A 27207-nucleotide genomic window follows, 5' to 3' on the forward strand; every position below is an offset into this window, starting at 1 on the left:
CGGGGAAAGGGAGGGAAGGAGCCGGAGCCAGCAAGGAGCAGCGAGAAGGAGACAAAGGAGGGGAGTGAGCAGCGGAGGGTGTGGGACGGAGCAGCTGGCAGCTCCGAGGGAGTCGCTGCGTTCCTACGGCACTGCCGCCGCCCTCCATGGTACCGGCTCGGGGCACCCACAGATCTCCGTGCCAGCCCAAACAATGAGCATGGTCTGATTTTATCCCGGGCATTCCCAGCTGAGGGCAGATCCTTCGTAATACAACCTTTTTGATTTATTGTTCGCTTAATGGAAGCCCACTCCAGTTCTGTGCTCCTTCCCAGGGACACCAGATTCGCACTTCAGGGGTTTTTGGTACCTATGTCCCTGAGGTCCTGAAAGGCACGCTGCTGGGGAGAGAGGAGGGTGGGGGCTAGGGTCTCAACCAGTGACTCGCTGAGCTATCTCGTAATTTGAGACCAGCTTTTTTCAGGGTGGAGAGATGCAAGGCTGCTGTTTGCCCAAAAACCTCTGTCCTCTTGCAGACGGGCTCTGAACCTCACAGGGAGCCTTCAGCTGTTAAAGACACAGAGGCATGCTGCTCTGGGGCATCTAATGCCAGTGCTGCCAGTCGGGCAGTCTTTGGAAAGAGCACCTGAGGATGTAGGAAGCACCTCTGTGACAGGGTCCTAGCTGCTCTCCTCGGTGCACTGTCAGGTGTGCGCTGCTGGGCTGACTCCAGGCTTTTGTTCTGGGCAGGCTCTGACATATTGTCACATTTGCTTCTTGTGAGGGACAGGCGTTACATAGTGATCGGGCAGCAGGTACCTGGCAGGCCTTCCCTCTCCAGGCTGTTTTCTGTCCTTCCTTTGCTCTCTCTTAACCAGTATCCTCTGGTCTGCATTCCAGGCAGGATTAAAGCGAACTCTGCAAAGGAGATCAGGCCACCCTCTGCTCTGCTAGTTGCCAGCCATGGAGCAAATGAAGAGGTCAACAATGCTTCTGCTGGAGCTGCTTATTCTTGGGGGCCTGAGAGCGGGGATGAGCTCTGCTGTCCTGGGCACCCTGGATCTACAAATAGATGAGGAGCAGCCGGCTGGCACCATCATTGGGGACATCAGTGCTGGCCTACCCCCTGAAACTAGTGCCTACATGTATTTCATCTCAGCACAGGAGGGCAGTGGCGTCTCCACTGACTTGGGGATAGATGAGAATACTGGGATCATCAAAACAGCTCGTGTCCTGGACCGGGAGACTCGGGACCACTACAGCTTCATTGCTGTCACCCCAGAGGGCATCACGGTGGAAGTGAACATCCAAGTGAATGACATCAATGACCATGCCCCAGCATTTCCCAAACAGCACAGCACCTTTCAGATCCCAGAGCACACACCCATTGGCAGCAGGTTTCCCTTGGACCCGGCCTTTGATGCTGACAGTGGTCTCCTGAACACACAAGGCTACATGATTAAAGGAGGGAATGTGGGGCAGGCCTTCCGCCTGGAAACGCGTCGAGGACCCAACGGGGTCCTGTATTTGGACCTGGTGGTCAGCAACATTCTGGATCGGGAGAACCGTTCATCATACTCACTGCTGCTGGAAGCCTACGATGGGGGTTCTCCTCCCCGGAGCACCCAGATGACACTGGATGTGTCCATTCAGGACATCAATGACAATGCCCCCAGCTTCAACCAGAGCCGCTATCATACACTCATTTCAGAGAATCTGAAACCTGGCAGCAGCATCCTGCAGGTCTTTGCCTCTGACGCAGATGAAGGTGACAATGGGGATGTGATTTATGAGATCAACCGACGGCAGAGTGATCCTGACCAGTACTTCACCATTGATGCCCGGACTGGAGTCATCAAGCTCAACAAGGGTCTGGACTATGAAGTGAGAAAGGTGCATGAGCTGGTGGTGCAGGCAAGGGATAAGGCTGTCCATCCTGAGGTCACCACAGCCTTTGTCACTATCCATGTGCGTGACTACAATGACAACCAGCCCACCATGACTATCATCTTTCTGAGTGAGGATGGCTCCCCACAGATCTCCGAGGGAGCCCAGCCCGGACAGTATGTGGCACGCATTTCTGTTTCCGATCCTGACTATGGAGAGTATTCCAACGTCAATGTCACACTGGAGGGAGGAGATGGCAAGTTTGCCCTCACTACCAAGGACAACATAATCTATCTGATCTGCGTGGACCAACTTCTGGATCGGGAAGAAAGAGACTCCTATGATCTGCGGGTGACAGCTACTGACTCAGGAACACCCCCTCTCCGGGCAGAATCAGCCTTTGTGCTGCAGGTGATGGATGTTAATGACAATCCCCCGCTCTTCGACCAGCAGGAGTACAAGCAGAGCATCCCTGAGGTGGTGTACCCCGGCAGCTTTGTCCTGCAGGTGACAGCTCGTGACAAGGACCAGGGTCCCAACGGGGAGGTGCGGTACAGCATTCTGCATGGCCGTGACACCCACTCCAGCTGGTTTACCATTGACCCTGCCACTGGCATCATCACCACTGCTGCCCCGCTGGATTATGAAAAGGATCCTCAGCCTCAGCTCACTGTGCTGGCCACAGACCGGGGAACCCCTGCCCTCTCTTCCTCAGCTGTGGTGCACGTGGCCTTGCAGGATGTCAATGACAATGAGCCAGTGTTCAAGAGTAACTTCTACAATGTGTCCCTGAAGGAGAACACCCCTGTTGGGACCTGCTTCTTGCAGGTAGGTACAGGTATTGAGGCCAGAGCTTGGCAGGGGCACAGCCAGGGCTGTGAGCAGCCTGGGGTGGGACCTGCCAGTGCAGGGTGTTTGCTGCAGGTGTTGTGGCTTTGACGGGCAGCGTTTGCAGCAGGAATGCCCGAGCAGAGATCCCCATCCTTGGTGTGAGTCCAGAATGGGGCCAAGTTGTGTACATCCTTTCTGTGTGCAAGCAGTGGGCAATGCCACTGCTATCGGTCACACCGCAAGGCTGCCCATCATGTAGAGCATGGTGTGGGCCTCTCTTGAGGTGGGTCCTGCTGTGCCAGGCCTTGCTTGCATCAGTGTGTAGCTACCTTGCAGCCAGGACACTCAAAATGGGGCTAAGGAAAATGATACTGCCTCTGGGAAACTGCCTGTACCAGGCTTCAAACTTCCCTCTCCCCCTGTGAGGTCGTTAGCCCAAGTTTATCAGTGTTGGTAAGGCTAGTTGTGAGCATTAGCATTAATTATGCTAATGAGTTAATGAGCTGAGACACGTGCTGCTGCACCAGCCTTTATGTAGCAAAAGGTCGCAGCTGGGGCTGGAGAGATTCAGGGCCTCTGAAGGGTCTGTGATGAGCTAGTGATGCCATTGGGATTCCGTGTGTTCTGTGTTCCCTGTGTTTGGTGTTTCTGCTGCAGCTCAGGCCCTGGAGCCCTGGTTCCTGGGACAGGTGATGCAACCTGCCTGAGTTGGGGTGAGGGCAGGTGTGGGGGTGCAGTGAGGCAGTGCCAACCATGGCAGCATCCAGGCTGTCCATTGGGACTAGCACCAGTGGCACTGGGGGCACTTCCTTGCTGGAGGTGTGGGGCACGGGGATGTCTGGCTGGGACCATGAGAAGCTCTGGTGCCAGGCTGGTGAGAGGGGCCCAAGGGGACAGGAAGAACAGAAATTCTGGGGTCCATAAGACGTGGCTGGAGGAGGTCCTGTGATTTGGCCAGGTGACCTCTAGGTCACCCTGGAGGTGGCAAGAAAGAATGGTCTACAGGTGCCCTGTGGGTACACTGCAGGGCGTGGGGGGTGTGAGTGTGGGCTGGGGAGGCTGGGCTGTGGGGGGGAGGGTGTGCATGCAGGTGACTGATGGTGTGGGGTGGGAGTGCTGGAGAGGGGCTTGTTGGGGAGTGAGTGCAGGGGATGGGGTAGGAGTGTGGCAGGAAGGAGGAACTGGGTGGGAGCAAGGGCCAGGTGTGGAATAGAGGAGGCATGTGGAGCAGGGGCAAGCGTAGGATGGCGTAGATCGGGGGGCTTGGGGAAGGGTCGAGGTAGGATTAGGGGGAAGAATGGGCAGAAGGAGTGAGTGGGAGATGAGGAGGAAGATGTAGGTGAGGGGAGATTTGGGTTTGGTCTATGCTGGGCAACACTACACACTGTCCCAGTCTGGGGTGGGTGGGGATGGGGCAGGGCTGGGGACAGAGATGGGGAAAGAGTCGGGGAGGGTCAGAGCAGAGGTGCTGTGTGTCCTGGCGTGAGCATGGCAGCCCCAGGCCTGTGCACTGCCCCCGAAGGGAGGCCCCCCTCTTTCCTTGTCCGTGCCTTCCTGCTCAGTGCTGCTCGCCATGTGGGAAGGCGTTCTGGAAATGCAATCGGAGATGGCGGCTGAGCTCCTGACGGCGGGCTGGGGCCGGGCTGGAGGGAGCGCGCCCTGCAGAGGAGCTGGGGCGTGTGGGCACATGCAGAAGAGTGTCCAGTGCACTGCTACCTGGCTCCGCGCTGTGCAGGGACAGGGCTGGCCTGGCAGCCGGCAGTGACCAAGGCTTGGCCCCATTTCGATGGTTTTGGCTTAGTGCTGGTGTTTCGTTTGGAAACAGCGCGTCTGGGCTGAGCACAGGTAACTCCCGCGCGGCCTCGGCACAAAGCAAACAGCTCACACATCTGCTGCTGCTTCCTCTGAGCCAGGAAATGTGAGAGGATGGGAAAGGAGGCTGGCCAGGCCCATGGCTTGATCGAGGATGCAGCAGGAGCCAGCCGAGTCTTGGAGCTGGGCAGAGCCAGCTCAGGGAGCCCTGGGCTTGGAGCACAGCTGCCTGGCATGGCCACCCCTGTTGCCTCAAACAGGAAGGCTTCAGAGGTGCTGCCAGGGCTCACGGTGGCCAGTGCCCAGCACCGTTCCCCGTGAAGTTGCCCATGTCAGGTGTGCTACCCCCACAGCCCTTTTGTGCTATTGCTCCTGCTTGACTCCCTCTCCCTATGGCTTCCAGGCACTGGGGCTCACCCTGCCTCGGGACAGTAAAGTATCTTTGTCAAAGTCTGGGTTTTGTCCAGACCCACACAATGGTCATGAGTGCTCAGGTCACGGGCAGGCCCTGCCAGATGAGGTACAGGACACAGGACAGTCACCCAGGTCAGCACAGAACTCAGTGGGTTTGCTTCTTCATCAGTCTGCCCCATTTTTAAGCAGAAAACCCTGGGAGGAGCCTGTTTTTAGACAGTGATGTCTACTCTCCATGGACAGGACAGAAAGGTGGGGAAGGAAGGAGTCCCTGTGAGTGAGCAGAGAGACCTGAGGAGTTGCTACAGATGATCTGCTCCCTTGCAGACTCCATTCTGTCTGCCGGGACAGCCTTTGTGTCTGAGTATGAACAGGGATGAGCAGAGCAGGTTGCTGGCCTGAGCTTCTGAGAAAGAAAAAGGAACTCATAACATCTTCTCTGTTTATTACTCATGTTTACTATGGGCCAGGTCCCACAGTAGCAGACTGAGCATGAAGCAAAGGAAATAGCAAACTCGCTGTTCAAATCTGTGATGAGAAAGAAACACTGGTGGAGACAGAGCCCAGGGTAGCAGTGAACATGAGACCAGCAGAAAATGGAGCGGGAGACTGTCCCCAGCTGGCTGCCCTGCTCCTCTCTGCTGCCATGAGCTGATGATGCAGAAGCTTTAGGGCACTGGACCCCGTTCCAATGCTGTGGTCCGTGATGTGAAGCACTGCTCTGGTATAAATCCACCCTGCTGGTTTAAATTTGCTTTAAACATTTGACTGTGTACCAGCACACTGCATGCATGGTCAGATAGTGTTTTTTTGGGACTTTCTGACTTTTCATGCTAAATCAAGTATTGTCTGTTCTCTGGCAGAGAGAACTGTGAACCCCATGTGGTGAGCATGGGCTGATTGGACAGCAACCTGAGTGACGTGGAGTGGTGGATTATTGATTCTTGCATATATCCAGTATCGATGATTTTGGAACCAGGGTTTGCATACTGCCTTTGCACCCATACACAAATGCTGGGAACATCAGAAATTAAAAGCTGACCAGCAATGCACCTAATGTAGAGTCTTTGTGGTTTTGGGGATAAATCTGATGAGTTTTTGGTTCTGGTTTGTGATTCCATGGGACATTCATGGGCAATGCTACATGCATAGCACTGGGACAGCCCCATGGGCCGTGCCCCAGGGAGGAAGATTTGGATGAAGAGCTGTAGGCTACACCAGGCCACATACACTGTATTACCAAAAGAGAGTCTGGAGGGCTGTTCCTGATGCCTTGGCTGTGCAGCTGGAGGGGGCTGTGCAGGGACACGGAGCCATGCATGGACCCTGGGGCAGCACGAGGACTATTGCTCACCAACTGCGGGCAAGGAAAGTGGTAGGAGGGAAGGGGACACTGCTGCCTGCATTTGTGTTCTTAGGCCAAGGGATTTAGTCTCAACCTATTTTCAGACCTTTGCACAACATAGAACAGGCCTCCTCCTCCTTAGAAAGAAGAAGGCAAGCTTTCCAAAGGGAGATGGGGAGACGCCTGGGAGCCTGCTGGGGGAAAGAACAAGGGGAGGGAGAGTATCACGGTCCTGAGGAGCAGGCTGCCATGTGGGGGGATCTGGGGGTACACAGGACGGTGGGCATGGGAGAGATGCTGGTACATGGGAAGGTTGTGGGGGGAGGTGAGTGCTGTTGTTACCGCCAGAAGAGCTGCATTTGTTCCAAATTCCTGTGAAAGTTATTTCCTTGCGCTGCCAGCAGCCTCCTCCTGGGCTTGGCACAGCAGCCAGCGCCATGATTAATTCAAGTAGCATTTCCCCTGGAGCTGCAGCAGCTTTTCCACTGCAGCTGAGAGGCCCCAGCCCCTCGCGCTCCTCTCCCCCCATCCTCGGCTCCTCCTCCCAACCCCCTTGAACAGCTCCCTCCTTCCTCCGTGCAATCCCCAGCCCCCTCACAGCTGCCCCTTTTCCCTTACCTCTGCTTCTGCTCTAGGCCCCACAGAACTCCTCTTTCTACCACTGCCCTTGCTCACACAGCTCACTCATCCATGTCCACCCACAGCCCCACCCACACATGCTGCCCTCCAAAGGGCCAGTCCTCCTGCCTCCCTCCTGTGGCCCCAGGCACCAGCATGCTGTCCCCCTGGACCCCGTTTTCTGTTCCCTCTTGCTCTCCCCACACCCCTCGGTCACTGCCAGCTGCAGTTGTCTTCTCCCCCAGGACCCTTGCCACTGTGACCCAGGATAGCTCTCCTCCACCTGCAAAGCCCTTGGGACATGCCTGCTCCCTGTGGAATCCCAGAATGGTTTCAGGTGGGAAGGGACCTTAAAGATCATCCAGTTCCAACCCCCTGCCATGGGCAGGGGCAGCTTCCACTAGACCAGTCCTGGCCTTGGGCACTTTCAGGGATGGAGCAGCCACAGCTGCTCTGGGCACCCTGTGCCAGGACCTCCCACCCTTACAGGGATGAACTTCTTCCCAATATGCCATCTAACCTGGTCCTCTGGCCGTGTGAAGCCATCCCCCTTGCCCTGTCACTTTAGACCATTGTCCAAAGTCCCTCTCCATCTCTCTTGGAGCCCCTTTAGGCACTGGAAGGAACTCTAAGGTCTCCCTGGAGCCTTTTTGAGGTTGAACACCCCCATCTCACCCAGCCTGTCTGCAGAGCAGCTCCATGTCCTCCTGGTGTTGGGGGCCCCATCCCAGCCTTGCTCCCTAGGCTCACCCTGCCTGGCATGCTCAATCTTGTGCTGACCTCAGCCCAGTCTGTCCTGCACATCTTATTGATCTGTGTCCTATCTTTTTGTATAGACCTTCTCTGAGCACTCTCTGCCTGAGCTCCATATGGCTGAAACCTAGCCCCACACCCTGGTTTGGGGTTGTTCTTGCTTCAGTGCCCCCTGGGGTCCTGCCATTTCTGCCCTGTGCTGTGGCTGCCCCATTCAAGCCCCCCACCCTGAGCACTCTTCCCAGCCCTGCTCTGCTCCAGGACTCCCTGGCCCTTTCTGCTCCCCAGCTTCCAGGTCCTGTTCAGCTCCTGCACCTTCTGTGGGGCTCCCTATGCCCTGTAGCTCCTGGCTGCAGGTGCCATTTTACTAGCAAGGACACCCAGGAACCCAGGTGCAGAACCTCACTCCTCGTCCGTCTGTGCCCTGGTCTGTCCCTGTGCTTGGAGGCCCCTGGGCTCCCAGAAGGGTGCTGGGCACTCCCAGGCTCTCTCACATCTTGCCTAGCCCCACTATTCACATCCTGCCTCCCTGCCAGTGTCTGTGGTTAACCCACTTCCCCTCACCCTCTGAATCGAAGGCTTTACCCCATCTCAGGGCAGCCCCTGCTCCCCATGCCCAGCTACACGTGTTTCTGGCAGCCTGTGTCTGTCACAGAATCACAGAAGGGTGGGAAGAGACCTTAAAGCTCATCTTGTTCCACAGCTGCTCTGGGCAGTGTGGAGGCCTTGGCTGTGGGACCATCAGCCGGTCTCCTGCCCGTGTCTGGGGCCTTGGGGACCAGCGGTGCGAGCCAGCAGTACCGGCAGCTGCGCTGGGGCTCTCTGGACGGAGGGCTCTGGTAGCCATGGGGTCTGACCCTCGCCTTGGCCACGTGTGCTGGACTGTCGCTGGGCCAAACCCTGACCCTGCTCCCTCCCCTGAGACCCGAGTGTGCTGGAGGCTGAGACAAAGCCCTGGAGACAGGAACGGCTCCTGAAATAGCTGCGTGGCTGCTCCCTGGCCACTTTTAGCTGGTCAGTGGCTGTGCCAGGGCTGGGAGGGCAGGACGCCTGGCACGCACTCAGGCACAGGGAGCCGTGCGTGGGATCGCTGACCACACTGGCGCCAGCCTCCCCTCCTCTCCCACCAAGAGCCGTCACTCAGAGGGGCGGGAGCCCCAGAGCCAGATGTTTGCCAAAGCCACAGCACAACATGTGCGCAGCAGAGCCCCAGCCGTGGCCAGGCTCCAGATGAGTTCCCTGCCTGCTGACTGCGCTGGCTGGAGTGGGGAGGATGGCTGAGGAATGGAGCCCAAGCTGCTGAGCAGTGCTCCATCACTTCACAGCACTGTGGGCTGGGCGGGGGCACAGGTCAGCAGGAGGGCTGTGAAAGCAGGAGATGTGTATGAGAGACTCTGGTGATGTGCTTGACATGGGTCTAAGGGAAGGGGCAGCTTTGACTCCCACAGGCTGAGGGACCTTGGTGTGGGGCTGTACTTCTGGGAACTGTACCATCTCTGGGAAATGTAGGACGTTTGTTGTGCCATGGCTACACTTGTTCCTTCTGTCTTGCTGGGGTACTGGGAGGAGGGTGTGAAGTTGTAAGGCCTCGATACCCATCACTGCCCTCCCAGCTCTCCATGCAGTGGGGAGAGGCACGCTTGGCCAGGACCCCGCTTCCTTTTCAAAGTCTGCTGGTCTGGTTTCTTGCTGCCTAGCCCTGAGTCATCTTGCTGTTCTCCTTTGCTGTCCTCTTCTGCTCCATGGTGGCCACAACACTCCCACTGCGTGCTCTTCTGCCCAGCTGCAAGGCACTCCAGGAAAGCCTTCTCCCCACACCTTCAGGCAAGGAGGGGCAGGTAGCAGATGCTACTGCCCGGTGTAGTCAAAGCTGCTGTGCAGAGATGGGGAGCAGATCAACTCTCTTGGAACAATTTGAGCTCAATGGGGAACTGGGGGGTTCAGGAGGGTCTTTGGCTGGAGATCACAGAATGGCTGAGTTTGGAAAGGACCTCTTGAGAAAGTCTAGTACAACCCCCACCATGCACAAGCAGCACCATCCAGAGTTGGTTGCCCTGGACATCCCCACTTTCCTGGGCAACCTCATAAAGGAAGAGTGCTTCCTGATCTTCAGAGGGACTCTCCTGTGTTCCAGTGTGTGCCCATGCCCTCTGATCCTGACACTGGGCACAACTGAGAAGAGCCTGGATCCATCCTCTTGTTGCCCTCTTTCCTGTATGAATGATACCCCTTTCTCCAGGCTGAACCATCCCACCTCCCTCAGTCTTCTGTTGAGGAGAGGTGCTCCAGTCCCTTCATCATCTTTGTGGCCCTTCACTGGACTCTCTCCAGTATGGCCATCTTTCTCCTGTACTGGGGAGCCAGTACTGTACTGTAGGAGTACTGAGGAGTACTGTACTGTACACAGCTCCAGCTGTGGCCTCACCACTGCTGAGGAGAGGGGCAGAATCCTCTCCTTGACCTGCTGGCCACACTCACCCCGATGCTGCCCAGGACACCATTCCCCTTCCTTGCAGCAAGGGCACGTTGCTGTCTCGTCTTCAGGTTGGCACCCCTGAGGACCTGGAGGGCCTCTGCTGAGCTGCTCTCCAGTGGTGCAGCCCCCAGCATCTGCTGGTGCAGGGGATTGTTTCTTCCCTGGGACAGAACTTTGCACTGTCCCTTATGAACTTTAGGAGGCCTCTCGTCCCTCCCTGCAGCCTCTCAAGGTCGCTCCAGATGCAGCACGACCCTCTGGCAAATCAGCCACTCCTCCCAGTTTGGGGTCATCAGCAAACATGCTCAGGGTACACACTGCACCATCAAACAGGTCATTAATGAAGATGCCAAACAGGACTGGGGGCAGGATTGACCCCTGGGGCACAATGCTAGCTACTGGCCTCCAAGTAAATATTGTGCCCCTGACCACCACCCTCTGGACAGGAGGCATTCAGCTGGTTTTTAGCTGGATGAGGATCTCTTGGGGGAGGGTGTCAAAGAATTTAATGCACTTCAGGTTGACAATATCCACTCCTTTTCTGTCATCCACCAGGCCAGTCATTTATCATATGGATCAAGCATGATTTGTCCTTAGGGGAAGCTGTGCTCACCACTCCTGATGATTTTCTTGTCCTTCCCATGCATAAAAATGGTTTCCAGGAGTAGCTGCTCCATCGGTTTCGGATCAAGGTGACGCTGATCGTTTTGTAGTTACCTGGGTCCTCCTGCCTTACTCTTGAAGATAGGAGAGATTTACCTTCCCACAGTCTTCAGGCATCTCCCAAACATGACGACTCAGCAAAGATTGTTGTGAAGGGCCTGGCAGTGATGTCTTTCACCCTGTTCTCTGAGACCTGAGGCTCCTGAAGACCCATCTTACTAGTAGAGAGTAAGGGAAAGAGGGCATTCAGTACCCCTGTCTTTCACATGTCCTTTGTCACCAGGTCCCTAGTCTCCTTCAGCTGTGAGCCTACATTTTACCCAGCCTTCCTTTTGTCACCAATGTACTTATAGAAGCCCTTCTTGTTGACTTTGACATCCCTTGCCAGATTCAAATCCACTTGGGAATTGGATGCCAACAGCTGCATTCCCATGTAATTACACCGATCAGTGAGTGATTTCAGCAGAAGGTAGCCCAGATGTGTTCCCCGAACCCTGCCATGGAAGCAGCCTGTTCCACACCTACCCACAAAGTCTGCAAAACACGGCATCGGGGTCATCCCTGGGTTCCTTAACACATCCTCTGGTCTCAAGGGCATATGCCTTTTCATTTGCATCCACTGTCTGACAAAAGAGATGTATTTCTTCTGTCACTTTCATCCAGACCCTTTCACTCATTACAGCCCCCAGGCAGAGCACTGCTCATGAACCTCTCCCCAGAGCCTGTCTCCCAACCTGTCTTTCACCCCCGCGACTGCCCAGCCCTCCAAACTGTAACATCCTGCATTGGATATGAGGACAGTGGGAGAAGGTGTCAAAATCCTTCCTAAAGCCAAGGCAATTGTCACCCACAGCTGTCAGCCCTTTGACCCCAGATCCCATCACTCCACCACAGAGAGCAAACAGGATGGTCAATCCATGATGGCTCTTCTCTTCCAGGATCTTTCATGTGGCCTAAAACATGCTAGAAGACTCACTCCATGATTCTCCCAGGGCCCAAAGTGTGACTGACGAGAACATAAACCCTCAGATGATCCATTTGGCCTTTGCTGAAGGTGGGATGTGAGACTTGCATTCCTCCAGGTGTCAGGGTTCTCCCCTGGTTTGCCCCCACATGTGACGAGCAGCCCTACAAATCCCTTTCTGCAGCACCCATTGATGCAGCCTGTTGAGTCCCATGGATTCACGTGGATCAGTCTTTTCAAAGAAATACTGACTCTCTCTTCACCCCTCTCTGGAGGCTCTCTGAAGCCTTTTGAACAGCATGGAGGCCTGGGAGGCTGGTGGAGACCGAGGTGGAGGAGGCACTGAATGTTCCAGTCTTACCTGTGCCTTGCTGCTGCTGATTCCACACTCAGAAATGGGCCCTTCTTCAGGCCTTCACTACCAACACAGTGCAGAGGCTCTTCTTGGCACGCTCAGGCTTGAACTTTGAATTTGCTGACACACTCCTGACATGCCTGGCAATGTTTATAGATTCCTGCTTATGTGTCTTGCCTCTGTGCCCATCTCAAAGAATTGTGGAATGGTTTGGGTTGGAAGGGACCTTAAATATCATCTCCTTCCACCCCTCTGCCATGAGCAAGGACACCTTCCACTAGACCAGGTTGTTCCAAGACCTGTCCAGCCTGGCCTTGGACACTCCCAGGGATCCAGGGGCAGCCACAGCCTCTCTGGGCAACCTGTGCCAGGGCCTCATCACTCTCACATGGAAGAATTTCTTCCCAATATCCAATCTAAACCTACTTGCAGACAGTGTGAAGCAGTTCTCCCTTGTCTTGTCTTTTGAGGCCCTTTTAAATAGCCTCTCCATCTTGTTGGCTCCCTTCAGGTACTGAAAGGCCCCATTTGGGTCACTCCAGAGCCTTCTCCTCTCCAGGCTGAACAGTCCCAGTTCTCCTAGCCTACACCACCTTTTGCATGGCAGCTTGGCCCGGAGGTCCCTGCTTAGCCCAGGCCATCTGCTGAGGCCTCTGTGTTTTCCTGAGCACTGGGATGGGCTGCTCTGGAGTGTGCTGTCCTGAAGGCTTGCCAGCTTTCCTGAGCTGCCTTGGCTTTCAGTGCTGCCTCCCATGAGATCCCTTGCATCGACCAGTTCCCTGTAAAAGCTGAAGTCTGTCTCGCAGTCCAGGGTCTGTACTCTGCTTCTCTTCTTCCTCACTCCCTTTAGGATCCTGAATCTGCTGCTTCATGGCCACTGCAGTCACAGCTACTGCCAACTGCCACATCCCCAGTTAGTAGTCCCTTCTAGGGAACAGCAGATGCAGCTGTGTGCCACCCCTCCTTGGCAGGGACACAGGAATTCTTTGCGAGACCAGGGGTCTGTGATCCTAGCTTCCTCAGATACTGCTGCTTCCTTGGCAGCTTCAGGTCAGGAATCCGCTGGCAGAGCATTGATGTCCTTGTGCCTAAAGCCTTTAGTGGCTGTGCGGGCTCCTTTCAGAAGTCAGAGGTGAGAGGGCAGTGGGGCTGCCATTCAGGCTCAGAGCCCTGGCTCCTGCTCCCACATATTCAAGCAGCAGGACTGGCACAGCCCCAGTTTCCTGGGCAGTTCCACAGGCAGCTTGACCCTGTTTCCCTCTACTTTTCAGGCAAACATCAGGACTCTCATGAGTAAGCTGCAGTAAAACCAGCTGTGGATCCAAGATTTGGGGCGGATGCTAAATACAGAGCCTGGGGCTGCCCTGCATTAACTTCTAGCAAAGTTCCTGGAAAAATGTCCATGCTTGGCTTAAAAATTTCCAGAAGTGGTGAACTCACCGCAGGCCTTAATGAGCCCTTTTGGTGGCTAATTGCCCTCACAGCTAAAAATGTGTCCCTGTCTCAAACTGTGTGTGCTCTGAGTCTGCAGCAGTGCATGCCAGCTGAAATGAGGTGGTTGCCATACCTGGTGGCTGGTGGTCCCTGTGATGTCTCTCAGGAGTCCCCAGGAGGCATCACCCAGCTGCAGCGTGCATCCTGCTGTCCCTGGGTCTCGTGTCAGGCCCTGCTGAGCGTGGGCTGCCCACAGGCAGTCAGCCCCATCCCATGGGATTCACACATGGGATATCATCAGTCTGCAGGCAGGGAGCTGGGACTGGGGTGCACCAGCCACAGCCCCCCTCCCTCTGCATGCAGTGGCAGAGCACAGAGCAAAGTGTCCAGTGGGCCCAAACTCAGCCAACACTGTGACCTGGTCCAGCAGGTGTTTGCTGTTCCTCTGGCTTCTCTCTGGGCACCAGTTTAGCATCACCCATCCAAGGGAGAAAAGAACCAGGTGCAGGGCTCCAGTTGTGGTTGCACCAGTGATGTGACCTCCCTTAGATGCTGTGTAGGCTCATGTTGGGCAGAGTTTTGTTTGGACCAAAGGTTCACAGATGGTCCCACCACAGGATGGGGCAGTGAAACAGTAGATACAGGGGATACCTTGTCTTGGCTGCACAGCCAGGGCTGGTTCTAATACCAGACTACTGTCTTCACCAGTTACCTTGCTGGAACATGGCTCTGGGTACCAGGAAGTCGCCAAGGAGATGGTGCTGCACTACAAGTAGTGAGAGCTCATCTATTGCTTCCCTGTTCCTGAAACCTGGCCCAGGTCTTGTGGCAGGAATCTGTATATTCCCCCTTTGGGTATTCCTAAGGGTGGCACCCATCAGAAGATGGTTACAGTGGGGAAGCATCAGAGCCCCTGGGCTAAGGAGCCTGAAGCTGCGATCTCACTCTGCAGCAGAGCATGTTGCTGTACAGTGATTAAAGCAGCTGTTGTGCATTTTGGATAACCTTCAGAGTGAGAAGTAGTTCATTCTGAAGGAAAGAAAAGCATTCGTTTACCATATAGTACCTATTTCAGTCACCGTGGCAGCTGATTATGCATTTCCATCTGCAGTGGTGGAGAAGGCTGGCAGCTGACACAAGGAATGGCAGAGGCACAGTGGGGTGTGGGTACAGAGCTGTACCCCAGTGATGACAGGCAGTATGGAGCCACTGTGCTGGTAACCTGCGTATGAGCTCCAGTGATGTCAGCGGGGTCAGTTTTGTGCTCTCTGCTGAGCAGCTCCCCAGGAAGATGGGCTGGGGCAGTAGGGAGGGGGATGGTGAGTTCTAGGTGGGTCCAGTTTCCCAAAGTGCCTCCTGACCCAGTTCTGTCACAGCACCTGTGCTTCCAAGTGCTCTGCAGCTGGAGTGGGGAGGGGGGTCCTGTTCCATGGTGCTTCTTCTGGCAGCTGCGGCAGGGTTGGGGAGCAGATCCTCTGCACAGGAGCCTAGTGCTCACTGGAGATGTGGTCTCAGTTTCTCCCTGCAGGCAGCCCCTCAGACCACAGGCAGCAGGGCTGCTGGGAGAGTCGCAGGTACTGCCTCGCCTTCCTGGTCAGGACAGCGTGGTCCCACCCTGCCTACTGACTGTTCCCTGCAGGCCCAGCCGTCCTGTGTCCCCTTAGCCTTGTTCCTCCATCCCCGATGACCGGGCTCGCAGCCCCCAGCCGGGCCCTCCGCTTGGCGTGCGTGCGGCGTTCCTGCGCTCCTCGTGCGGAGCCGAGGCCCCATGGCTGCTGCGGGGAGGAGCTGTGGCTGACGAGGCCTGAACTCCACTTCACCCGGGCCTGGCCCAGCTGCCTTCCCCCAGCTCTGTCCCCCAGCTTTGTTCTCCATGGAGCTCCCAGCTGGTGGAGGAGCTGTGGGCAGGGATGTGGAGTCAGGAGTTGGTTTCTGCTGACCTGAGCTCTGTAGGAGCCCAAAGGGGGAGCTGGGGAGGGCAAGCAGGGAGCAGCATTCCTCCTCCTGCTATGTCTGTCATAGTGGGTGCACTTCTTGTGCTACAGGCAATGTGAATCTGGACTGTCACAGGGCAGTGCCATCCTCCATCCTCATGCCCCATGTCTGGGGCTGCTAGACACAGAGCCCTGAGAGCAGGACAGAGCCGGGGCCATGGTGACAGGGGGGTGACTTTCTTCCTGTCCCATCCTGAGTGTCTTTGCAGAAAAGAAGGAATAGAGGTGCAGGGGCTGCTGCTGCTGCAGTGCTGCATGCCCTGCAGAAGAAGCAGTGGCTGGTCTGGGACAAGGGCCACAGTTGCTGTCACACTGCGTTGTGATGGCCAGCTCTGAGGGTGGCACGGTGGCTGTGGCCGTGGAGCAGAAGGGGGCACTGGGGTGTGGTGGTGGTGCTGGGCTGGGTGTGGCTGGTGGTCTGTTCTGTTCAGGTGGTGCCTTCCCTCACACAGGTGACAGCCACAGACTCAGACAGTGGTGCATTTGGCTCCCTTTCCTACTCCATTGGCTCTGGCATCGGCAGCATCATCCCCACACAGTTCAGCATTGACAAGCACTCAGGGCAGCTGTGCACGGTGCATCCCCTGGACCGTGATGAGGGCACGTCTGCCTATGACTTCACCATCACTGCTGTGGATGGGGTGAGTGCCAGCGAGGCTGTGCATGCAGTGCTGCTGACCCAGCACTGTGCAGGGGGTGCTGCTGTGCTTGCACTGTCTCTGATGTGGTGCCTCCTCAGGGCGGCCTGAACTCCATGGTGTATGTGAAGGTGTTCCTGGAGGACACGAATGACAACCGGCCAGTGTTCTACCCGCTGGAGTACGCTGCCAGCATCAGCACCCAGAGCATGCCGGGGACAGCCGTGCTGCGTGTCACCGCCCATGACAAGGACGAGGGGCTGAATGGGAGGGTGACATACCGCATCGTCCTGGGAAACTCGCCCCCGCTCTTCTCCCTCAACAAGGACACAGGTGAGATCTCAGGCAGCCAGAGCAGGCAGCACTTGGAGCACTGTGATGTGGGAGCTATCAGAACCAGCCTGAGTGTCACTGCTTGGCCACCTCAGCAGTGCAGTCTGTCTCCATAGTACGTCTGTTCCTCTCCCTGCCATATCTTTCCCTGCCAAACTTCCTTAGCCTCTGGTAACTCCTTCCCAGACTCAGTCCCTGACTTTTTGTTTCTGCTCCCTGTTCTGTTCTTCATTTGTCCTGTCTTCCATCTTCTCCCCATTTCCCATCTCTGACTCAATGTGACCTTCCTCTTGTGTGCTGATCACACAGCCGTATGATCAGGCTGTATCCTGCTTCCTTTGTTATCCCTGCCAATCCCCTCTTCTCCAGCTCAGTTAACTCTCCTCTATAACTCTGTCACTCTTGATCCCACTGTTCTCATTGGCTGCATCTGCTCAAAGCCAGAGCACTTTCTGCTGGGGAAGTGGGTGCATGGGTATGTGATGCCAGGGACTCTCAGCAGGACAGAAAGGTGCTTTGGGAAATCTGCACACTGGTTCTCAAGTTCTCAGCAGGTGACTGGGAAGGTGACAAGCCCCACCAGCCCTCCTAATGCAGGTCCACCTCCTTTGTAAGGCCTATCAGCTCTGGTCTTTCACTTCTATATCCCCTCCCAGATCCTCTCTGCCAGTCCAGGGCCTGTTTGCTGTGTTATGACACTCACCCTGTGCCCCAGATTGGAAGCCCTCTCCCCGCCTTTCACTGTCCCAAGAGCTGCGTTCTGGCTAATGTCCCACAGCCTGTACCACTGCTTAACTCAGAGCTGGGTGTAAGATAAAGTGTGGAGGATTTGAGGAGGCTTTCCTGGGAGAGCTCCACTCATTCACTCCAGCTCCTCTGTGGTGGGCTCCCACTGTGATGCACATTATTTCCTACCCCTTCTGGTTTGTCTTTTCCATCTTATGGTTTGGCCTGTCCCCTGGTGCCAGGTGACAGGGGTGCAGCACAATGCCACATCAATGACTTTCTTCCTCAGGTGTCATTTCTCTGTCATGGTCTCTGAGTGGCAAAGCCAACACCCTGGTGCAGCTGGTGATCTCTGCTCAGGATGGAGGGGGCCTGCAGGCACAGCCGAATGCCCGGGTAAACATCAGCATCGTGGAGGGCACAGTCTCACCCCCTGTCTTTGACCAAGCTCAGTACTTCTTCAGTGTGCCTGAGGACATGCCACAGGGCGCCAGTGTGGGGGCTGTCCAGGCCCAGAACCCGCCAGGTATGGCCTCGTCCCTTTTGCATGTTGCTACTTTCCCTGTTCCCACACCATCCTTGAGGTCCAGCATCCACCAGACTTCCTCATGGATTGGCCCTGCTCTGAGAGCTCCACACACTCACACCTGAGTGTGCACCCAGCTCAGCACCTGTGCCCACACAAGTGCGTAAGCACACCTAGGCGTCTGTGCACGTGGGCACAGTGCTGCTGCACCCCTTGGACCACAGCTTCCTGACCCTGGGGCTGAGGCAGTAAGCTGGATGGCAACTCATTCCTTCTGTCTCCGTCCTTGTGCCCACAGGTCATGCGGATGACATCTTCTATTCCATCTCCTCGGGGGACCCTCATGGCTATTTCTCCATCGACTCGGCCTCAGGGCAGCTCCGCACCAGCCTGCCTCTGGATCACGAATCCCAGTCAGTTCTCATCCTGGATGTCCAGGCCCGGAGCGGTTCACCCCCTGCCTACAGCAACACGCGTGTGAAGATCTCCGTGTCAGATGTGAACGATAACGTGCCAGCATTCCCGGCTCCCTCTGACTCCATCCTGCTGCCAGAGGCCACAGAACCTGGGACCACGGTCTACACCTTGCAGGCTGAGGACCGTGACAGTGGTGCCAATGGACAGGTGACCTTTGAGCTGGTGTCGGGGGGTGAGGGCACCTTCGTCGTGGAGCGTGCCTCGGGGGCAGTGCGGCTCCTTGGGGCCCTGCAGTACGAGTCCATCTCAGCCTACAGCCTGGCCATCGTGGCCCGGGACGGCGGCATTCCCCAGCTCAGCTCCACCTTCACGCTGCTGGTGCACGTGCAAGCCGAGGATGACAACGGACCCATCTTTGACACTCTCACCTACCGTGTGGAGGTGCAGGAGGGTGTTCCCGTCTCCACCCGCTTCCTTCAGGTGAGGGCCCTGGCACATGATGTGGAATCCACGGCCCTCACCTACCACCTGCGTGCAGATGGGGATGCTGCCAGCTTCGGCATCGTGCCTGAGAGCGGCTGGCTGTACGTCAAGAGTGCCCTGGACCGGGAGACGCGGGACCTGTACGTGCTGACGGTGCTGGCCTCGGTGGGAGGCACCGGGGCTGCGGCAGACACACGGAAAACCGGCACCAGCACCGTGCGGATCAGCATCACCGACGAGAACGACAACAGCCCTCGGCTGAGTGAGGAGCGCTACTTCTTCACCGTGTCTGAGAACCAGGCTCCTGGCAGCACTGTGGGAAGGGTGATGGCAAGCGACCGGGACGCCGGGCAGAACAGCCGGCTCACCTACCGCCTGCTCCAGCATGACCCCAACTTTCTTATCCACACGCAGACAGGTGAGAGACTCCTGGCCTCCTAGGCGGGGCTGTCTGGTGAGAAAGCCCAGGGCAGGACAGCTGGGATGGCGGCCAGGCCAATGCAGCAGCAGAATATTCACCTTGCTGCCCGCACAGTGCTGGGCTCCAGCAACACACCTGAATAACACAGCTGAGCACAGGCTCTGCTCTAATGCAGCTTGTGGGCTGAGCTGTGTCCCTGCTTATCAGTGTTCTCACTTCTTGTGCCTGCCCCATTCCTGGAAGTATTCAAGGCCATGTTGGATAGGGCTTGGAGCAACCTGGGATAGTGGAAGGTGTCCCTGCTCATGGCAGCAGGGTGGAACAAGATGGGCTTGAAGGTCCCTTCCAACCCAAGCCCTTCTGGGATTCTCCTTCACAGGAGAGGTCAGCACCAAGCACAGCTTGGATCGGGAGCAGCAGTCCAACTTCCAGCTCCTGGTGATTGTGCAGGATGGGGGAGCACCACCTCGCAGTGCCACCGGAACCATCTATGTCACTGTGCTGGATGAGAATGACAACGCTCCTGCTTTCCTCCATGTGGGCAGTGGTCAGGAGCTAACTGTGCAGGTAGGGGTGCTGGCTGGAGCACCAATGAGGCCTGGTGGCCTCTGGATGTGGGGGCAGGTGGTACTGCTGGGGAAAAGAGAGTGGATAAGGGGACCCAGGAGAGTTTCAGGGTAGGATGAGCAGGCACGAGTTGGGTCCATGCAGCAGCCAGGACAGTTTGATAAATCTGAGATGTGGCAGGAGGGGCATGTCCTTGGGCAGGGCAGAAATCCTGCTGCATAGAGCAGGCAGGGACTGTGGAGGGCTCTGGCACAAGCGGGACTGGCCAGCGGGCAGGAGCTCTTGGCTCACACGTGCCTGTAGGGAGGGACAGCAAAAGGAGCCCTGAACCTGACACAGGTTCAGAGAAGAGCCAGGATGAACAGTGGTGAGCAGTGGGACACACGAGGCTATCACCCTCTCCGTCTGGGGATTTTGGGTACAGCCACTTGTCTTTCCAGGAGGTCAAGAAAACGTTGTCCAGCTGGACTTGGCATGCACAGGAGTTTTCTGTGAATCTACTGTGTCTGCCAGCCAAGCTTTCCCTGCACACTCTGGTGGCAGCAGTCACTGGGCATTGCATGTGCTGCAGAGCCAGCTGCATGGCTACTGCTCAGGAGAGCTGGGTGAAGACCTGCCTCCCAGTGAGGGCTTGTGGGAACCAGCTGAGGGGCACTGGCAGCAGCAGAGCAGGATGGGCAGCCAGGGCCCTGGCCTCACCTGCTTAGCATAGAGCAGGGGCAGCCCGCAGCTGGACAGCCATGCTCTCTCTGCACGTCCATTGCTGCTCCTCAGGCTGTGTGCTCAAAGTCCCTGGCTCTGAGTGGTTCAGAAACACCACGACGGTGACAGCCACCCTCTGTCACACATCCTGCCCGAGCTGGGCACTCCAGACAGGTCAGAGCAGACAGGACTGTGTTGGTAGCCACCTGGGTGACACAAGATCTGGGGACACTCTGCAGCTCCAGCCAGGCCTTCCCTGTTATTACTGCTTCCCTTCCCATCCTAGGGTGCAGTCATTCCTTGCCCAGCCATCTTCTTGCATGTTGCTCTGCTGGCAAAGCTGCTGGCAGAGCTTGGTCTGGGTAAGCATGTGTCCCAGAGCCTAGAGGAGGCGAAGGGGGCACAGTAAGTCTTGCTCTTTCTCTGTGCAAGGCTCTGGGACCAGAGCAGGCCAGAGACAAGCCAGCCATAGCATGGCTGAGGGAGCACTGGATGGGCATTGCTCGCACCTGGCATCTGTTGGGAGCCCTTGTGAGGACACGTGTGACACACCACATGGCAGGATCCGCAGCTGGTCCCAGTGTCTGGGGGCACAAAGTGCTGAAAGGGCCCTGCTAGAGCTTGGCAGGGCTCTGCTCTCACAAAGAGACCATGAAAGCAGATGTGTCCTCCAGGGGACAGGACAAGGCTGAGATGGGTTCAGAGTTCTGAGGGCAGGTAAATGCTGCAGCAGCTCTGAGAAAACACCTGTTTGGGCACTTTGGTTTGCAGGTGCTGAAAACAGAGATAGAGAAGGGTGAAGTACCATAACAGCCCACCGTTAGCCATGTTTTGGATGTAGAAGAGACTTGGAGGAAGAAGTGAAAACTGAACGATAACACAAAGCTCCATGATTTCTTGCAGACATGCTAGGGCAGCATTCATGTCAGCGTTCCTCAGGCAAAGCAGAGGAGGGTTCTGTGTCGGCACCTTCGAGCAGCAGCTGCGGCGTGCTGAGATGAAGCACTTTGGTGATGTGCTGGCCGTACAGGGGCTGTTTGCAAAGGGTCTGCAGTGATGGATCCTCCCAGGGAATGATTGCTAGGAGAGGGGAGAGGGAGCAAAGGGAAGGAAGAGTGCCTGCTTTCACAAAGGGCATGCCCCTGGTGCTGGTGTTTTGCTGTATCCCCTCAGAGACATGATGGTTGATGTCACTGTTCAGTGTACAGCATTCAAGGTGAGGGCTCCCTATGAAGAACTGTAGAAGGATCATATTCTGCTGTTGGGTCAGGGAAGATAATGGGACATGAAATCACTGCTGCTAAGCAAGTTGCTGGAAAGCAACACAGAAGGGTGTTAGTAGTGGGCTCTGAACTGGCTGCTTCAGTTTGGGGAGAAGCCTGGAGCTTTGTGAATGTGCCACACCAGGCTCAGGGCAGGCAAAAAAGCAAATCAAATGCTGAGTTTAATTGGAGAAGAAACAGAGAATGAAAGAAAATATCTTCACCCACAACTCAGATTCTACCCATACTTTCTGTCTGGTTCCATTCCCTAAGTGAGCAGAAGTGATAGAAACTGTTTAGAAAAGGATGTTAATGGAATCTCCGGCAGATAATGGTCCCAAGCAGAAATAAAACATCCTTTGGCATGGACAAAGGTGCAGGAATATCACAAAGGTGTGGACAGAGTCATGGGGAAATGAGAAGTTGCTTTTTTCATAACACAAGGCTGGGCAGCTCCATAAGAACTGACCAGGCAGCAGGTTTAAAATAAACACAGGCAGCATTTCTTCATGCAGAATGTAATTAAATTGTGAAATCATTGTCCAGAGTTGCATGGGTTCAAAACTAGATGAATTCATGGAAAGAAAAAAATCCATCAAAGGCTGATGAACACAAATACGATCTGTGGCTCAGGAAGTGTCTGAGCCACAGTGGGCTGGGAGCCGGGGAAATTCACAGGAGGATTGTTCCATATGTACCATGTTTCTCACATTTCTGTACATCCACTGCCAGCCCCTGCCGGAGCTGTGCTTGTGGCCAGAAGGGCTCTGTAAGCCTGGGACCAGGCTGGTGTTTGCAGCAACCTTCAGGGAGGGTGGGCAGACCCACATGTGCCCACATGGCCGCTGTCTTACCAGTGTGCATGGGCGAGCCCACTGCCATTGCTGCTTATTCCTGTCTGTGTGACTGGACTGGCATTTGTACATGTGGGTGCTGCTCATGTAACTCCTCTGACATGTCTGCTTTTCTCAAAGGGCTCTGATTCCTCGTGGAAGGGAGAGTGTCCCTGCCTGCTGAGCAGGAGCCACTCAAGTCTGGGTTGAGGCCAGTGGCGGCAGATGTTGCCCCGGCCTGTGGCAGGGAGAGGTTGGAAGGGGCCTCTAAAGCGTGGCCCCACATTGAGGTGTCCACGCAGACCTTCCTTTCATCAAGGGCCAGGCTATATTTAGGTCTGTGCCTCCATCACTGCTGTGCAAGGCTGTTCCAGATTCCTTGATCTAGTACTAGAAAACATCTCTTCATTTCCAGCCTAAACTAATTTCTGACCATTTTATACTCATTTGTTCTTGTGCCAATATTGTGTTTTTGCTTAAAAAGCTGTCCTCTCTCCCTGGAATTTCCCTCCCTCTCCCAGTGTTTACAGAGCACAGTCCCAGCACTGCCTAGCCTGGCTGAACGAGTCCAGCTCCTCTGGTCTGCCCTCCCAGGGCTTCAGCACAGTGCCAGCAGCTTGGGCAATAGCTCTGGCCCTCACCTCCACCTGGAAACCTGCATCTTCTTCTCCAGAGTCGTGCTTGGATTCCACTTGTCCCTTTCCTAAATGCATTAAGTGGCACAGATCACCCTGCAGAGCTGGGTCTGGGAGGGTGGTCTCTGCCACAGGATGTGCTGATGGCATGGGAAAGTGAGGTCTGTCCCCTTGAGGTGGGAATTTGGCATCTGCTGGGGTGGAAGGAACAGCAGAGCCTGTGCCAAGTGAGAATCCTGTTCCACCAAAGACTGTGTGCTGGAGGGGGCAGGTCTGCAGCAGGGAGGGGATGTTTACTGAGGATGATTCCAAAACCTGACAGGTGCTGAGGGACAGTGATGGGGGTGCATCCAGTTCCGTAGCTATCCAGAAAAGGTGTGCAGTGCTGTAATGTGTGGTCTTGGTGGCAAAGGAGGTGGGTCCCCTCAGGACATGAGGTTACCTGAGCACATGTGATTGATGTCTCAATGGTCTTGTGCTGCACTGGCATAAATTGGGGAGTCTAAAGTACCTACAGACAGGCAGTGCTACTCAGGAACAAAGGAGAGAAGGGAAAAGCCCCAGGCTGAGGTACTTGAGCCCCAGAAGATCTGCCAGCCGCACTTCCAGAGGTGAGAAACCTCCCTGGCTAAGTGTGGGAACTGAGAAGTTCCCTGGCTGTGGCCAGAGAGGCTGGCACTGGGCTGTCAGGGCTCACACACTGGCATTTCCAGCTGAAGGTGTCTGTTGGGGCAGGCAGAACCAGGACTGTTGTGGAGCCCTGCACTTACCTGCCTGCAGAGGTTCTGGGTGTAACATGAGTGAAGCAGTGCCCTCCTCCAGTGTGCCCCCACCCTGCCGAGTGTGCTGTTAGGTGGGACAGAAGGGGAGGAGGGCTGGTGAGGCAGAACCTCCCCTGGCCAATTGATGTGGGCTCCTCCATGTTCCCAGCCTCAGGCACAGCTTGTGGGTCCTGTGGGGAGTCTGTGTTGTGGGTAAGGTGTAGGGCTGGTGCAAGATGGTGCAGATCATACTGTGCTTGGGGGACTGTGGGGTGATCTGAGAGGTTCCCTGTGCCACTCAAGTACTCCCTGGGCCATGCCACAGGTGCTGGAAGAGAAGCCGTCGGGACTCCTGGTCGCCTCCCTGCAGGCCAAGGACCCTGACGAGGGGGAGAATGGGACCATCATCTACTCCCTGATAGGTACGAGCTCCAGAGCTGGCAAATCCCTGCTGCTCTGCCTGGCAGCCATCACCCAGGCGGATGGGTGCCCACTGCTCGGGCTCCCCACAGCACACTCCCCTCCTTGGCACCCTCCCCTGCCCTCCCTCTGCCATGCTTCCCCCAGCCATGTTCTCCTCTCTCTGCAGGAGCCTGGGCAGAGCGTTTCACTCTGCACGTGGCTACCGGAGAGCTGCGGACGGCCACGGTTCTGCGGCGGACGGAGCGGGCCGAGTACATCTTCACGGTGACAGCCAGCGACCGCGGCACGGCACCTCGCAGCACCTCAGCCATCGTCCGTGTCCAGGTACCCGAGCTCCTCCTGTCCCTGCCCGCCAGCTCCTCTTGTCTCTGTGCCATCTGCCCAACACTTGCCTCTTGGAAGACACATCCAGCTACTTGGCAGCCTTTCTCCGCACCTCCTCATCCCTGAGCACCCTCTGCTCCTGCTCAGCTCTTGATCCAGCCCTAAAATCCACAGGGAGAACCTGGACGGGAAGGGATGACCCTGCACCTGTTCTCATGTCCAAAGAACTGCCAATTGCAGTTCTGCCTTCTCCAGGCTTTAGACAGCCGACCCTGTCCTAGATACTCTGGTGCAGGAAAGATGTCAGAGGTTTCCTGCTCAGAGACTTCCACTCTTCTCAGCGTCTGCTGAAACCAGTGTTCTGACCTGCAGGGTGTTTATTCCGACTCCCTCATGTCTGTGTCATTTTGGTACTCCCTGCCTGCTACTGCCCAGACAGCTACATCCTTTCTTTACTGTTAGTAATGAGCTTCCTTTTACAGCAGAGGCTCCGGTTCCCCCCATCAAGGCACTCCCACTGAGCATTGTTTCACATCTTCTCATCCATGTCCTTGCAGTTGCCAAGGCCATTTGACTGTCCTTGCTGTGCCATCTCCAGCCCTGCCCATTGCTCCCTTGAGCCAGCTGGTCTCTCAGTCCTTTGTCACACAGCCATTCCCACTCTGTGCCTGTCCCTCGCTAGTGTGGGAGCTCCAGAGCTGAGTTCTAGCCCAGGTGGGTGTGATATACCATGTTCCCTTGAGGAGTGTAGCCTGGTATTAGCCTGCCACAACTGCCTTCAGCCACCAGAAACATGTTTTATACCATTTCCTTTTTACACTACGTCTGTAACTGTTCTTGTCATCAGAGCTGTTCTGCAGCCTCCAGAGCACTGAGGCCAGGCTGGCCATCCCCGTCATGCTGGTTTGCATCCCTGTAATAGATATTTGCTTGACAGTCACTGGGTTTGATCCCCTCTGGGCTGACAGGTTTGTTGTTACTCTCGTTTTCCTCAGCTCCTTGACAGGAATGTGCTTCTTTGGTGGGTTTTCCCTTCAGGTCATACTGTGGTGGCCTTTACAGCATCCTCTCTCCCATCTGCGAGTGCACCTTGTACCCAAATTAACTCCAGTATCTTTAATAAAACTAGTGAGAGTATTTATTTATCTTGGGGTCATACTGGGTTCTCTTTCTGTGCCTCCCATCAGGATGAGTGTGACCTCTCTTCTTATTCACTCTTGCTTATGTTTGCAGAATTGTTTCTCCTGCCATCTGTTGGCTTTGCAGTATTGGACCCAGTCTCAGAGCCCAAGAGTGGCTGAGGGAAGGAACCTGTGAAAGTCACCTTCTCCAGCCCCTGGCTCAGATAGGGTTGTCTGGGTGACTTCTGGCTGTCTCCAAGGCTGGAGACTCCACCACCTGTGAGCAACTTGTGCCAGGGCTCAGGCACCCTCACAGTGAAAAGTGTATTCTGAGGAGCAGAGGGACCCTCCTGTGTTGCAGTGTGTGCCGTGGCCCACAGCCCCCTGTGCGTGCCACTCACTCCGTCCTCTCCTCACAGGTGTTGCCATCCTCCCGTGTGCTGCCACGGCCTGATGCCACCGTGTTGACCCTGCATCCTCTCGAGGGGGTCAAGCCAGGGTCTGTGATTGGTTCAGTGGCACCCCTGGACGCCCCCGCACGAGGACAACTGATCTACACGGTGGTAGGAGGTGGTGGGGATGGCACCTTTGTGGTTGATAGTATGACAGGGGAGATTTACGCTGCCCGTGAGCTGGACTATGAAGCTGGGGCACGGCACGTGCTCCAGGTGAGTGCTGAGGACACGCAGCACGGCTATCCCTCCAGCAGGTTGGTGCTGGTCCAGATCCACGTGCAGGACTGCAATGACCAGGCACCCACCTTCCCCGAAGACCCCATTACCATTGTGGTGCCTGAGAATGCCCAGGCTGGCTCCTCCATCTTCACCTTCCAGGCGCTGGATGGGGATGGAGTGGGCCCCAACAGCCAGGTGCGCTATGCTCTGCTGCACCTGGAGCCACCCGGAGCCCCTTTCCAGCTCGACGGCCGCTCGGGGCAGCTGAGCCTGCGCCAGGGCCTCGACCGAGAGGCCACTGCCTCCTTCCTGCTGGTGGTGGAGGCCACAGACCAGGCCCGCAACGTCAGCCAGCGCCGCTCGGCCGCTGTCACAGCCCGCGTGTTTGTCACCGACGAGAACGACAATGCGCCCGTCTTCCTCTCCCCGGCCACCGTCAGCGTCATGGAGGACCAGCCCACAGGCTTTGTGGCACTGCACGTGGTGGCCCAGGACAGTGATCTGGGAGAGAACGGACGTGTGAGCTACTTCTTGCGAGCAGGCAACGCTGATGGCCGCTTCCACCTCAACCCCAGCACGGGTGAGGGCTGGGAGGCTGCAGAGGTGGTGGCAGGGATCCTGGGAACACGGAGGCTGAGGAGGGTGCAGGGGTACACGAGGATGTTGCACGGTGCATGGGAGGAGGGTGTGGGCTGGGGAGCCTGGAGGAGGGTGTTGGGCGTACAGGGAGTCCCAAGCACAGCATCTGGTTGGCACAGTGCTGCTGTCTCCTGAAAGCCATCTGTCCTCCAGCCCAGTGCCTGCAGCCATATAGTAGTCCCAAGGCATAAGGCCCA

The 27207-nt window shown here is 56.2% G+C and overlaps 1 protein-coding gene across 1 annotated transcript in view; it reads left to right on the forward strand.

The window, feature by feature from the left end:
- Window positions 1-27207, forward strand: part of DCHS1 (dachsous cadherin-related 1) — a 42796-nt gene that overhangs the window by 3713 nt on the left and 11876 nt on the right. Inside the window, exons 2-10 of the mRNA XM_068178971.1 lie at window positions 880-2694; window positions 15978-16166; window positions 16265-16496; window positions 17512-17748; window positions 18047-19066; window positions 19449-19636; window positions 24155-24251; window positions 24419-24576; window positions 26117-26951. Coding sequence (XP_068035072.1) covers window positions 943-2694; window positions 15978-16166; window positions 16265-16496; window positions 17512-17748; window positions 18047-19066; window positions 19449-19636; window positions 24155-24251; window positions 24419-24576; window positions 26117-26951 — 4708 coding nt within the window. The 5' untranslated portion in view covers window positions 880-942. The remainder of the gene's footprint in view (window positions 1-879; window positions 2695-15977; window positions 16167-16264; window positions 16497-17511; window positions 17749-18046; window positions 19067-19448; window positions 19637-24154; window positions 24252-24418; window positions 24577-26116; window positions 26952-27207) is intronic.

This window comes from Anomalospiza imberbis, chromosome 2, assembly GCF_031753505.1.
Source record: "Anomalospiza imberbis isolate Cuckoo-Finch-1a 21T00152 chromosome 2, ASM3175350v1, whole genome shotgun sequence".
Classification (NCBI taxonomy): domain Eukaryota; kingdom Metazoa; phylum Chordata; class Aves; order Passeriformes; family Viduidae; genus Anomalospiza; species Anomalospiza imberbis.